This window comes from Dermacentor silvarum, chromosome 9, assembly GCF_013339745.2.
Source record: "Dermacentor silvarum isolate Dsil-2018 chromosome 9, BIME_Dsil_1.4, whole genome shotgun sequence".
Lineage (NCBI taxonomy): Eukaryota > Metazoa > Arthropoda > Arachnida > Ixodida > Ixodidae > Dermacentor > Dermacentor silvarum.
The window spans coordinates 165,214,276-165,227,628 of NC_051162.1; the positions used below are offsets into that span (position 1 = coordinate 165,214,276).

Here is a 13,353-nt window from a genome sequence, read left to right on the forward strand (position 1 = left end):
GCCCGCTTGCAACTGTCCCCAAAGCCCTTGTTCCAACTGTAGCCAATGACAAGGCCTATTTGTGCAGAAGGCTTTCACATGGCCTCAACAACTAAGCTGGCGACAACACAACATATGTACTCGAATGTAGGCCGATGCATTTTCTAGAACCAAAAAACATCCCAAGACACTGACACCAGCTCACGGCCACAATATTCTGGGCACTATATTACAGCATAGCCTCCGAGACCTGGTATCACACCGCCCCATCCTGGAGGCTATGAATGCAGCTGACTGTTTGGTGTGAGCCATTTTATTTAAACATAGCATCGGCAAGGGGAGTGTACCGTGGGAAGAAATCAGTGACAAAGAGGCCAGCGATGTTTGTGACGACGACAAGTGAATATGGCACGTGCTTGTGAAGAGTGGTGAAAACTGTAATAAAATACATGTTCTTTTCGCAGTCAAACTCTTTTCGCTAAGCTTAGATTCGTGAATTTCTTTTTTCTTTTTTTTGCTACCGACCTTTCAAATTTCTGAGAATGGCCTACAATTGAGGCTGACCTAGATTCGAGTGAATACGTGGTCACACCAGAACAACAAGAGACGTCACTGCAGAGAAAGGCAAAGCCTCACGTTTAGCAGCCTGGGGTCCTCGCTCTGCAGGCCTTGCAGCAGCAGCTGCGACAGGTTGTCCGCGCGCGGGGGCTCCTTGCCGCTTGCCTGTGCGACGGCCAGCAGCCGTTCCTCCATGGGCAGCTGCGCCAGTGCCACATGAAAACGTCACACCCCTGCACAAACTTTGCAGCTCTAGCCTAGTTGACAAGTTGAGCGCTGTTCGTCTGAGCCATGAATTCCCGAAACATCAATGGCATTCATAAGATTAGTTCGATTTGCCCTGCACTTCGTGAACTAGTAGTCCATTCCAGTTCACTGCCAGATCTGCGCGTGTTTGGGCAGAACCGTCCTGGCACCTCATGCACGAGCCACGCACTGTGTGAAATGAATGGCGATATACAGACGGCCGCATATTACACTGGTAAATGAACAGCTAGGTGCAGCAACTCCTGAACCAGGGAAAAGCGGGTGAATCGAATGGACCTATGATGACTTGCATCCGGCATGGCCATTATTTATTGCATAGATTCCACTATGAAACAACCTTCGTGAATGTACTAATATCTGTGAAAAAATCAAATTGAGCAAGATTAAAGCCCAATAACGAGGCACTTTTATGCAGTGCAGTGCCAAGCATTACACTCGTGATGCCACAAATGTTAGAATAGAGAAAACTACAGTCTACAAACCAAGAAACCGCCCACGTTCTGCTTAGGTTCCAAGCAAGTTAGCTATTTCAAATGGCCTCTTTAATCAGACATCATGGCAGGCCTGTTTCTGTGTGGGGAATGAGGAAGAAGAACCATCGGCAGCTAAGCGTGGGAACCCAAAATAACCAAAACTTTCTCTAAATAAACATTCTTATTCCCTTTCAAAGGAAAAACAATTCAGTCACCTTCAAAGTAGTCTCCTGGAGCTGCAATGCACTTGTCAATTTGTTTATTTCCACAGTGCATCCTAGGTAGGAACATTTTTATTGTGATGCTGCAGAGGGCTCCCTGTGAAGCTACCCTATTTGCTAGATTGTAACGCGAGTTTTTTTTCACGATTTTCGGTGCTTGAACTTGACCGTCGCGTTACATTCAAATAACGGCAAAATTTACGATTTTGAAACAAATATTCTAAGTTCGGCGGTTTTTAACGTTATGTTGGCAACCTGTACTTTTAAGTACTGAAGCCAAACTTTTTTTTTTTTTTTTTTTTGAATCGACGCGATTTTTTGCTGGTGTTAAGGTTACGGTGCTGCGTTACCCTGCGGCTTTTCAGGCTTCGACTACGTTCATTCGCATAGAGTGTTCAGTATGATGGCCAGTACGATTAATTTTGATGGCCGAGAAGCTGGAAACTCCGCCGCAGCTCGATGTCAATGAGTCGACGATTCTCTGGTGATAAATGCGGGGCCGGTTGGAAGGGCCTCGTAGTGGCCTGGTACTCTCCCCGAATGAAATGGCTATGCAGTCTTTTAAGAAGTACTTAAACTCAAACGAGCTCGACGGCACGAATAACTTGATTCTCGGGCAATCACTTTCGGAAATAGTTTCGCTTTCGCGAGACTTGGCTCGTTTCGGCATCGAACCCCTCGAAGTATACGGCCGGCAGCGCTCTTGGCACTGATAATGAGCTTGACACAGTGCCAGAAACACTTATCGCAAGTTTCGACTGTATAATATTCGCTAGGCATAATAAAAACCAAAAATGAGAAGTTTTTAAGGAAACCTTAAGGGCTTCAAGGCCTTGAAAATGGCAGTTTGACATGCGAGGGTTTTCCAAAGACCACAACGAACCCTGTGTAAAACCTCACCTGTCCCATAGAGTCAGCCGGTGTCTTGTGCTTGCCAATACTGGGTGCCAAATGGCCAGGGGCCAGCGTCTTCACCTCCCTCTTGGGCAGCACTGGTTGCTTGACCTGAAGCACACAAAAGAGCCCCAAAGGTAAGAAATGTATAAGGGACATCCTGAACCAATGCATGGCAAATAAAATCGTGGTGGAGAAAAAAAAAGAAAGAAAATAATGGCAAGAGCAGTGGCTCATGCATTTAGTTTTTATTTTCCAGGATTTCGTTTTCTTTTCTTTCAGCGCAGACAAGCAGTAGCCAGATTTACTTGCTATAGCTAATAACACAGCATGGGTACATGTAAGCACTTTATTTTGACACAGAACACACCAAAGTTCACAGTGCCAAGGCTGCTCAGTTACATCCGATACTTGAGAAAACCAGCGAAACAAGGAGACGCAAAATCGAAGGGAAAGAAGAGATACCTCAAGTGTTTGCACCTGATTTTTTCACTGGTTTCCTCAAGGATCAGTACGAACCAACTGGCCCAGCAAGGAGCACTTCTACGTTACATCCGAGTATTGTCAAAACCGGTAATGCATAATTGGGTTCGACTGTACTAGTATTTTGTCAAATTAAAATGTTTTCATGTCTGTCCCCTCTGTTCCTTTTTATGTGCGAACCGGCTATAAAACAACTATCGGTTAAACCAATGAAATTTTTTGGCACTTGAATGTTGTTACAAGTGGGTTGACAGTACTTGCCATCCCATTCTTATGACGGGCTTAGTGCCCCTGCTGAAGAAATATGCGGAAGCACTAACTCCACATTACCAACTACGATAATACACAGACAGAATGATAACCTAGGGTCACTTTGAGTGAGGCACATTGCTTCACCGAGTGTCATTTGGTATTAATGGCAGCGACAACTGGGTATTAAGAAAACAGTTCAAATGAGTATTAGTATTTTAAAAGCGGTCATTATAGCTTTTTTTTATTATTACTATAAAAAGGAGTGCAACAAATGATATTAGCAGGCACTGCTCGGACAGCAGCACCACTACATATCTTCGCAATATCTCCGTAGGCACAGGAGCGGTGGCACAGCAGTATGTTAACAACCGCTGGTACTAACCTGGGAAAACGCCATCCTCCACAGCGCAGGAAACAGGGGGCTTCACCTGCCGGACCAGCCATGTTTGTTCACGCAAATCTGTTGCGACGTTCTGGAATAAATGACACGTGATATACTTGAAAATCAAAAGGAACGTGTCAGAACAAGAGGGAAGGGCATGCCCCTGATGCAAGCATCTCCAGGAGTCTTTAAAACATGCCATATGTGCAATGTCTCATATGTGCCGATATGAGACAGCATCAAGTAGGGGTGGGCAAATATCAAAAATTTCTAATACGAATCTGATACCGACCTTCGAACATTGAATAATGATATGCACATGCATTTACTCTTAATTGGGCTAATATGTTGGAACATTGCAATTACATTGTCAATGTTAAAAAACTAGACTAGTAAGCCGTTATACTAAAACATGGTGTATTTGGCCCATGTTAACTTGGAAAATTTAGAAATCCCCCACACTGCCCTCATCAGCCTATGTCTTATTATACCGCAACAAATGCCCGTAAGCTCGGAGGCATTTGACCCTGTGCCAGTAGTCACTCATCGCACTTGCTGTCAAGCAACAAGCTCAGAATTACGGCTAACCCTGAAAAAAAAAAAAGAACACCCTTACTTTTGCTGTCTGCAAACGCCTGAACCTTGCTACCGAGAGGCTGACTTTCCCGCAAGGTTTTGACGTTTAGTGGCTAAGTGTGCTTTACAGGCGAAATTCGCTAGCAGCACGAACTCAACAGAAAATGCAGCACCAGATAGCCCCAATATTTTTAGATTAGATAGAAACAAATGTTAAGAACCGTGTTTGCTCCCTCACGGCCAGCAATATATTCGATTCCATTCGAATATTCGTATCCAATGGAATATTCGATAATATTACCTATTACCGATAATATGGCACCCCCAGCATCAAGCATAAGCACTTCCTCATGCCAAAACAACCAATGCCTTTATTATGGTACCTCTGACTCATCACATATGCAGCCTCTACAGCTCATTCCTGCAGTCTTGACTATTTTCCTTAACCTTACTAGATGCGTGAGCTGAAAACAGAACCTTTGCTTAGCAGGCTCGCTGTGCATTTATCTCTAATATTTACCATACAAGACATATTTGTAAAGATGTGAACTTTAAAATTCGTAAATATTTCACTGCACTGGGGAAGGAAAGTGCAGATGATAGTGCAAATATTTTTTTACTCTTGTCCTGAGCGCATGCTTTTTGTGGGATACTGCATATGGGACACACATGCATTTCATTAACAATCTTTTGCGTAGCTTTTAGACTACATTGACACTTTTCAGCTACATTTGCTCCTCGAAGTCAAATACATCTGGTGCGCACGCACTCCCCGTGTCCTGTCCCTTCTGTCCCGCAGCTGCCACGGAGGCAACACTAGACCACCGCCTAAGAACCTGTCCGGGCCTCCCCACGGCAGGTGCCAGCGTGCCAGCCACCTACAAAGCTTGAGCCACCTCAGCCGTCTGCCTCACCTTCGCCAATGGACACACAATCTTTCGTACAGGCCGTGCCTGGATTTTATCCAAGAAACAGGCGTTCACATTTTAATTTGAATTATGTATTTATTTATTTACAATACCTCAAATACGCCTGTTGAAGGGGTTTTACATGAGGGGTGGACGAGCATTCAAATTAGCAGGAACACAATTTGGTATGTTACACGGCAAGCAAAGACAGGCAGACATCTCGATAAATACAGTAGGACATCGACATAAACATGGTAAAGATAGTGCTACAGGTGCTGCAGAACGTACTTGTGCAATTAAAAAAAAAAAAAAAAAAACATGGCCCCTCTGCCATCCTTTCACTAACAGAAGACTCCAAACAGAATGTTCGAAGACGGAGGAAGGAAAATTTTTCGCGAACAGAACTTCTTCGTAAAACCGTAGAATGAGCCCAAAATTGTAAACTTTACGGAAAATGTGGGAAAGCTGGCAAGTATGACAAGGGAGAAAAAAAAAATGGCTGCCCACCAGATGCTCAAAGCTGGGCAACAGGAAGTTGTTGTAGCAAAGCAGAAGGCGATCACCGGTGGGGCTGAAGGCAGCGGCCAGGATGGCCACTGGCTGTGGCTTGGGTGCCCGGCCATTCTGGGTCTCGGTGGCCACCTGCACGGTGAAACTTGGGCTGCACGGGCGTCCTGCAGCGCCTGCAACGGTTGACGACAAGGGGACTTTCAACCAAGCCTTATATGGTACCTCTGACTCATCACATACGCAGCCTCCATACCTCATTCCAGCAGTCTTGACTATTTTCCTTAACCCTACTAGATGCATGAGCTGTGAACATGAATAAAAGCGAGGAACCTTCGTTTAACAGGCTCGCTGTGCATTGATCCCTTATAATTACCAGACAAGGCATATTTGCCAAGCTGTGAACTTGAAAATTCGTAAATATTTCACTGCAGTGGATTTTACAGTCGAAACCCGCAAAAACAGAACCTTGTCATCAACCACTGCTGGTTGTTGACGACAAAGGCCTTTCAAAACAGCAGAAACCTTTGCTGGCAACTTCCGTCAAAGCTATACACGCAGATTGCGTCCCCAATTTGTTCCAGCAGGCAAAGCTAACTTGGTCTAGGAAGACAGCTTCTTTTCTGCCTATTGAAATGCACCTTAATCTATCAATCAATTAATCATTGTTGGCAACAAGGATGGATGTGAGAAGAGCAGGATAAAAAGCTGCGCTCCTGGCTTCCTCGAGTAGATATCGGACAAAACAGCAGTGGTCGCGACGTAACAGGCAGGGTCATGTGTACTGATACACAAGAAAACATTGAAATATACAAAAACACTTTAGAAAGCAGTACATGTGTAAAAAAAAACTACAAATTTGGTAATTACCTATGTGTTTCCTAGCGCTTTGAGAGTAACAGTATTAAGATCAAAGCTCTTATCCCCCCAAAAATGACACTGCTCGCCCACCATAACAAATGTAGCACTAACAGCAACACCAAAGTAAATCAAAAGGTTATTGTACTCTTTTCAAGAGCCTATAGGAACCTTAAAGGCCCAACCGCATGCACGCGATTTTCGAGCAACAGCGACAAGCGACGGCGACGAGCGACTGGTTTTGCCGTCGCGGACGGCTATCCGTCGCTGTCGCTGGTCGTGTCGCCGGTTTCTGGCCAGCCAGAAAATATCGCTTGTCGCCCGGAAGTCAGCGCGACGACATCCGCTGGGGACTGCGATTGCACAACAACATGGCAGCAATCAGTCTGCCCACTTCGATCTGAATTCGCTCTTGCAACTTGCTCTCTGCTGTGACAGCAAAAAATAAATAGTACAATCAGTCATCGCTTCACCTCATCGCTAGCTAAAGACTAAGTATTTGGCGCTCTCTTGTCGTTATTATGAGATCGGTGTTTTGTTTTGACGCTGTTAGGCCTGAGACGCCACCGGAGAGCCGAGAAAGTGTTTTAAGTTTTACTCAACAGATGGCGCCACGGCAGCTTACGCTGGCGCATGGGACGGAGTTCCACTGGGGACGCATGGGACGGATTTTCACTGGGATGATAGATATCTTAGCTAGGTCTAGATAAAACATTGACCTTTTGATAAAATTGAGATTTCTTTACACGCGCACGATAACATTTATTCGCACAACAATGTAAATCCGTCGCTACTCTTTTCCGCGATGTCGCGTTCATGCGGTTGCTCCACGCCGCGACACGACAGCGCGACAGGGTGTGCCTGTCGCGTCGCTTGAATATCGCGTGCATGCGGTTGGGCCTTAATAGTCCTGCATTTCTCTCACATGTTATTTTAATCCTCTGAGGGCCACTGCTGCACACGTACAGCGACACAGCTGCACATTTAAATGAATCGGCCTTTTTAGAATAAAATGCCACCAAGCAATACCCTGCAGGTGCCGCTACTTACAAAGGGTGTTCCCCATGTTCCATTTAAAGTCCAAGTGCGATAACATTGTGGCCGCCTGCCGTATGCTGTGGGTGCGAGTGAAAGCGTGCGAGGTTGAGTCGAGAAGAAAGGCTGCTCGACCTCGTGCACGCATGAGAGAAAGCGCACCGTCTTCGATCGTGTGCAAGGCAGCAGGAGGTGCTCTAGTCCGCTGGTGACTTCCGTATGGCGCAGCTGAGCGGGCCCCATCTTGAAAGCAATCCGCGGTGAGAACAGATTCGAAGCGTGCCAAGGGCTGATGGCTTCGTGTACGCTGTGTGCGCAGCACTTAGTTCACGCTGGAGCGAGAGGCAGCACAAAGGGCAATTCGCCCACTGCTGCCGCCGCTCTTGCTCATGCCAGCGCTTTGACAGTGAGTGTCCGCAGTCACCGAAAGAGAGGTGCTCATGTTCGCCTATGCGCGCGTGAAACCATGCTTGTTAATTTAGTTAGTAAGCGAATGTTTACAAGTTTATATGGCCAATAAAACTACTATCCTAGCTCAGACACAGGAAATACAAGTGGATCCCACAGTAGCTTACCCGTTCAGCTGCAGTTCAAATATATGCAGGGCACCTGACTTGGTCACTGCTGAGAGGTGTGCCGTCTGCGAGAAAACAGTCTAAGGCTTGGTACCAGTGCAACAGCAATGAATAACAAACAACAACAACAAAAAGGATACAATGCCCACTGCAGAGGTTGTCTCGTACCTTGCTGTTCTCTGATGTATTTGAAATGCTGATGTGTACTGCTTCCTCCGAGAGCACAAAGTTGGCCAACGAGCTTGAACCGGCCCCTTTCTCAAGGTGCCTGCAATATTCCAAGACCATCTGGCACTGAGAGACACACAACAATGCACAAAGACCACTGTTATGTCACTGCAGTGATCATGAATCAGTACTACTGTAATGCATTGGGGCTCTTCCCAGGAAGAACGACTGGTTGATAAACAGTCTAAGGGCTTTGCTGGTGCACAGCATTGCTTGAGGTTGTAATGACGTGGGCTTATTCAGCCTGTCCTGACTTCTCATTTACGTCCTAGAATGGTCCTTCGTTGCTGAGCATGAAGTAGGCAAGATACTTTGTAAAATTTAACTGAATGTTTATTTTTTATCCAAAGGCAAATAAGCAGAAATTAGTCAGTACATGGTTGAAGAACACAAGCTTCTTTTCAACTGGCTGCTTCATTTTAAAGCTGCCTACCTCTGCTGCAAAGATGCATCACGGACAGTGTTCACCTCTGCCATTCGTTTATGATGGTGTTAACCCCCATCCCCCCTCCGTTTTGCCTTGGCCTAACGCGCATAAGTGTTGCCTGCCTACAGCAATGTGCCATGTGTACAGCGTGAAACAACCAGAACACGCCCCATGTAGCTGCTGCTTTGTGACCAGGCCGATAGCCAGGGGGGGAGGGGGGGGAAGGTTCTCTGGCTGAGCTCTCGCCACCCCACTGCGCAAAGAAACTTGTCAACAGCTGCTCACCATGTGCAAGACTGAGCAGATCTTTCCGTGCCCACGTCCTATGATCAGCGCCGTACATCGGCCAAACGAGTTTTTATTTTTGGCTCTGAATAACACCGTTTAATTTTTATTAATGAAATCTATTGATATGAATTGTCCGTATAAACATATTATACTATTAGGATGATTCATCACAAAACTAAAGATATAAAACTATTAATAAAATAGTATTTAAAAAGTCACATAATTAACATACTGCAATTTTTACCAAAGATAATTACTGAAAAATAGGTGCTTTCCTCAAATAGTTAAGGGCCTCCAGCAAGGCCTTTGTGACGCTTGCGTAACACACCATTCATGAGACACTGCCCACTAGGCACTCTTCACAAACAAAAGGAAACTGGCTGCACGATGCCCAAGCGTACATTTTTTCCCTCAGCCCACCGTTCATTTCAACAAGGGAGACAGACGGACTCACCATGCACTCACTTGCCGATCGTTGGCCGCGCAAGTCAGAAAGTAGGTTCTCCCTTCACCGGTCTTGCTGGGAACAAACACGGGCAAAATCTGTCTCACCTCGGTCACGTGACCTGTGAACTTCTGCTCAGCAGAAGAGAGGGAAGGAACAGGCAAAAGTAGGTTAATTCAGGCCCAACAATTTGCTGGCACAAATTCGACTGATTGGCGAGTGACCAGTTGAAACGGGACATTGGAGCAGAGAGCCTATGAGGAGCTTCCTGCAGCACTGTTATAAATTGGACTGTAGTGCAGCAAGGTCGTCCCATTTGTGCTCTTGGGCAAGTTAAAGATGTAAGTCATCTGTAGATACATGCAAATGCTCCTTCTATATATATACTAAGTACAAGATTTCAAACTAAAATGCAAGTACATCCAAAAAAGACATGCTCTGTGTCTTCAAATGCTACATTGCAATGAAACTTGGAATCCTCTTCAATGCACTTTAGTAATTGGTTCCAAAGTCACAGAGGCAGGTCCATTTGCAGAGTACAGAACAATAACAAAGCACAAGCCATTCATAAGGCAGAGGTGTTGGTAAGAACAGTAGGGGTGAAGCAGATGAGCGTGATTTCGGTGAGTCTGAGTGTTGGGTATTTAGGTATTTGGTGAGCAGCCCGAGTGGGTGATGTTTATTTTACCAACCTGATGGTCACGGTGCGTGCAAAAAGTGCAATGCAATCACATGACATTTTCTGCGTAGCTTATGCAGATTTGATTCAAATGCTGACCATAAGCTAATTGGATGGTATCTGCACATTGCAAAAATAAAACTTGTAAGCTGATGAAGAGGGTACACATTTATGTGACAAGCTGAATGGCCGTTTCCACAATGCTGCCAACAGGTTATGAAAATGGTCCCTTCAGCAGTACCACAGGTAACAAAGACGGTGCAGCCTGGCATAGACAGCCATTTATGGCAATTCAGTAAAATTACAAGCAACTTTAAGGCACTTAGTTAAGACCTTTCAGAGACATCTTGTCACCAGCATTGCAGGCACTAAACGAACCACCATCAGTTGCATACATAAAAAATGTCACACACCATTACGATTGATTTGTGTCTACATTCCACCACTTGATACTGCTGCTGGCTGTGAGTACTGTGTTGGAATCGACGGCCAGCAACGGCATAGACCTGTGACGATCGGCTTTCCATTTGCTGCAAAGAAGGAGCATAAAATCTAGCATGGCGTGTTTGCAGGCAAAGATGGTTCAATTTGCTAATTATGCATGAAAAAGATACTTGCAAGGTGCCAATGACAGAGTATGTACGTGAATGTAGGCCGACACTTCATTTAGAAAAATCATTTACAAACCTCGGGGGTTGGCTTAGAAACGAGAATGCTGTACAGCCTCGCATGCCATCCACTTATTGTCACCTTGCAGTCACAATATGACGATAACAACGAAACAAAATTTTCAATGGTGCAGCGAAACGGGTGCCTATCATCGTATAGCTAAAAAAAGGTCAGCACCATGAAGTTAAAAAGATGTTCCTGATTTTATCAGGGCACATAGAGCATAACCTCTGCCCATTACGAAAGAGATCATATAGGCAAAGGCCGAGGAGGTCACGCAGTTTTGAGGTGTTGCTCAGAACTAGCTCAGACTCCTGTCTATTTTGACATGTCAACAAACCATACTAAAATACAATTCTTTACGCAGTCGAATGCCTCTTTTTGTTTAGCTTACATCAAAGGAAAGTCTTTTTTTTTCCCCGACCAAGCTTCCCTTGTGTATATTGTAATTAAACGATGTGTTCTACAAGAGCATTGCTATCAGGTAAGCATAAGAAGCTCTGACAAGCTCGGCACCAAAACCCCTACATGCAGAGCCCTGGAGTTTCCAGTTCGAGCTATGCACAGCACTTATAGAAATATGCATACCTTTTGACCTTGCATGAGGAGACACTCCAGTGAACAATGTGCTGGTCATCAGAAACACTGAACAGCGAGTCTGATTTGGCGTGCCACGAGACGCCATTTACAGCTGCTGTGTGGCCTCCTGTCTGAAAATTTAAAACACAGTTTTGCCACTTGGTGTCAAAGCATGGGTGCTTTCAGATGGTACAAGAAATGCTACATGCAGAACCACAGGGCGGGACCTCCATCACATGTTGACACCAACATACCAACAATTGGCAAAAAACTCACTGAGCCTATCCTACAATAAAGCGGTCATACCACTGAGGCATCTTTTGGCTAGTACACCTTTCTAGCTAAGTTGACATTGTGCAGCCACTTTCTGTAGGTTCCTCAGTGTGCCCACAGTAGAACTTTTCCATTCTTAGTGGAGCTCATATACATGCAATGTATGACACATCCCTGCTATGCACTCCATCACACGGTCAAGTCTAGACAAATGGAAAAAGCAGCTGCTGTCAACCACTGTTTCCTCCGACTAGTCTTGCCAAAGCATATCTTGGTTCATTTCAAATACTGCATTCCTCTGCTCTAGTCCAAACAGAAGTGGATAACACACTGAAAACGTGAATCACTGCATGACACACTTTGCTGATGCAGATATAAGGGAAACGGACGCAATCGCTATAACAAATTACAAACGGTTTAACAGCGAAATCACGTCTCATTGACATCTACAGCTAACACTCGCTCGCGGGAAAAAGTGCGTGCGTTGGTCGCTTACGAGCTCGCTGTGTAGATCCCCTCTGTGGAGGCTGTACAGTAGAACGGTTCCTTCGGCTGTCCCCATCGCCAAGAGGCTGGCTTCAGACAAGGCGTCGGCTGCATCGTCGCTCGTTTTTTGCCGCTTTCTCTTCTTGTGCGTCGCCTGCGGAACAGAAACTCACGCATGACACAACTTGGCGGTGCCACCGCGGGTACACACACAATGTTCAGCTAAAACGACTAGCATATATGCGGGCGCAAACCGCAGCAATCAAAAGGTAACGTGCAGTCGAAAGGGGCAAACCGAGACCCTCACAGGAATCCTGCGTACGCACTTTCGCGGCGCTCCGGGAGAGCACATGGCCGCGGCGACAATCTAAAGCCGGATAAACCAAGGCTTCTCGACACGCGCACAGGTGATCGGTGTTACGTGCCGGCATCGACACTGCTTCGAAAGTGACAATCAACGCAGCGGTGACACCTGAATACGCTACTTGCAGAGAAATCACGTTTTCCGGGCTGTCACACGACAGGCCGCACTTACGAAGCCCTGCCGCGTAGGTCCCCAGGACAGGCAAGTGCACTTTGCGGAGAGGTGCGCGCTCGGCGTGTACTCTTGCTTCAGTCTGCCCGTTGACGTGTCCCATAACTTAACCGGCCATCGGAGCTGGAATGCGCCAATACTCTCCGCTGTCCGAAACAGCAACTGCTTCTACGAGAGACGCCATGTTTTCGCTCCGTTACACGTGAACCCAAAAGAAGCATCGCGCATGCGTCGGCCCTCGCTTGTTTTTTCGATGTCAGCGCCCGTCGCGCGTAGTGATCGCGGGTGTTACTCATTTAATAAACTTCAAAATTTCTTAACGTTGTGAGTAATATAATAAATTGATGCTCATTTTTAAGTGACAACTGAAAATAGGAATTGCTGATCACGTTTTTTAAAGAAATATTTACTTCAGAGTTTACAATCTTGGAGGCCCAAATTAGGCCTATGCATAAGTAGGAAATATGATTTCTCTTAAAATTTCTTTCATGCATGGCAGCATGCATGGCAGCACACTAGGAAGAGAGAGCCATTTTACAGACCGCAATAAAAAAATCGGTCCAACCAGTGCTTTATTCTTTCTGAATTTCTTAGCAAGATCACATTTTTGGTCCGGATCATTTGACAGAACACTTGCCACTGTTACTTTCCTGGTTTCAAGAGGGAAAAATGTCCGTTCTCTTCGGCTATTCTCTGGTTTAATGGTCCTAACGAGGAGGTTATGGCGGCACTGGTCGCTTTCATCGTTTGCTGTGCAGCAAAGCATAGCCTTCGAG

The 13,353-nt window shown here is 45.7% G+C and overlaps 1 protein-coding gene across 1 annotated transcript; it reads right to left on the reverse strand.

Annotated features, from left to right (window-relative positions):
- Positions 1–3,512: 3,512 nt before the first annotated feature.
- Positions 3,513–12,763, reverse strand: LOC119464623 (WD repeat-containing protein 43-like). The gene is made up of 9 exons (XM_049656384.1): positions 12,578–12,763; positions 12,053–12,196; positions 11,293–11,414; positions 10,449–10,565; positions 9,366–9,487; positions 8,137–8,236; positions 7,969–8,033; positions 5,501–5,676; positions 3,513–3,600 (listed from the first exon to the last, which is right to left on the reverse strand). The coding sequence occupies exons 3-8, from the start codon at positions 11,305–11,307 to the stop codon at positions 5,553–5,555; spliced, it is 543 nt and encodes a 180-aa protein (XP_049512341.1). The 5' UTR covers positions 11,308–11,414; positions 12,053–12,196; positions 12,578–12,763; the 3' UTR covers positions 3,513–3,600; positions 5,501–5,552.
- Between the last annotated feature and the right edge of the window lie 590 nt (positions 12,764–13,353).

What these genes read in the sequence shown, in the direction of transcription:
- LOC119464623 (XM_049656384.1), bottom strand. An exon ending in GATCGGCAAGTGAGTGCATG is followed by an intron (nt 8,237 to 9,365) that starts GTGAGTCCGTCT and finishes GGAATATTGCAG; the next exon opens with GCACCTTGAGAAAGGGGCCG. An exon ending in ATACATCAGAGAACAGCAAG is followed by an intron (nt 8,034 to 8,136) that starts GTACGAGACAAC and finishes GTTTTCTCGCAG; the next exon opens with ACGGCACACCTCTCAGCAGT.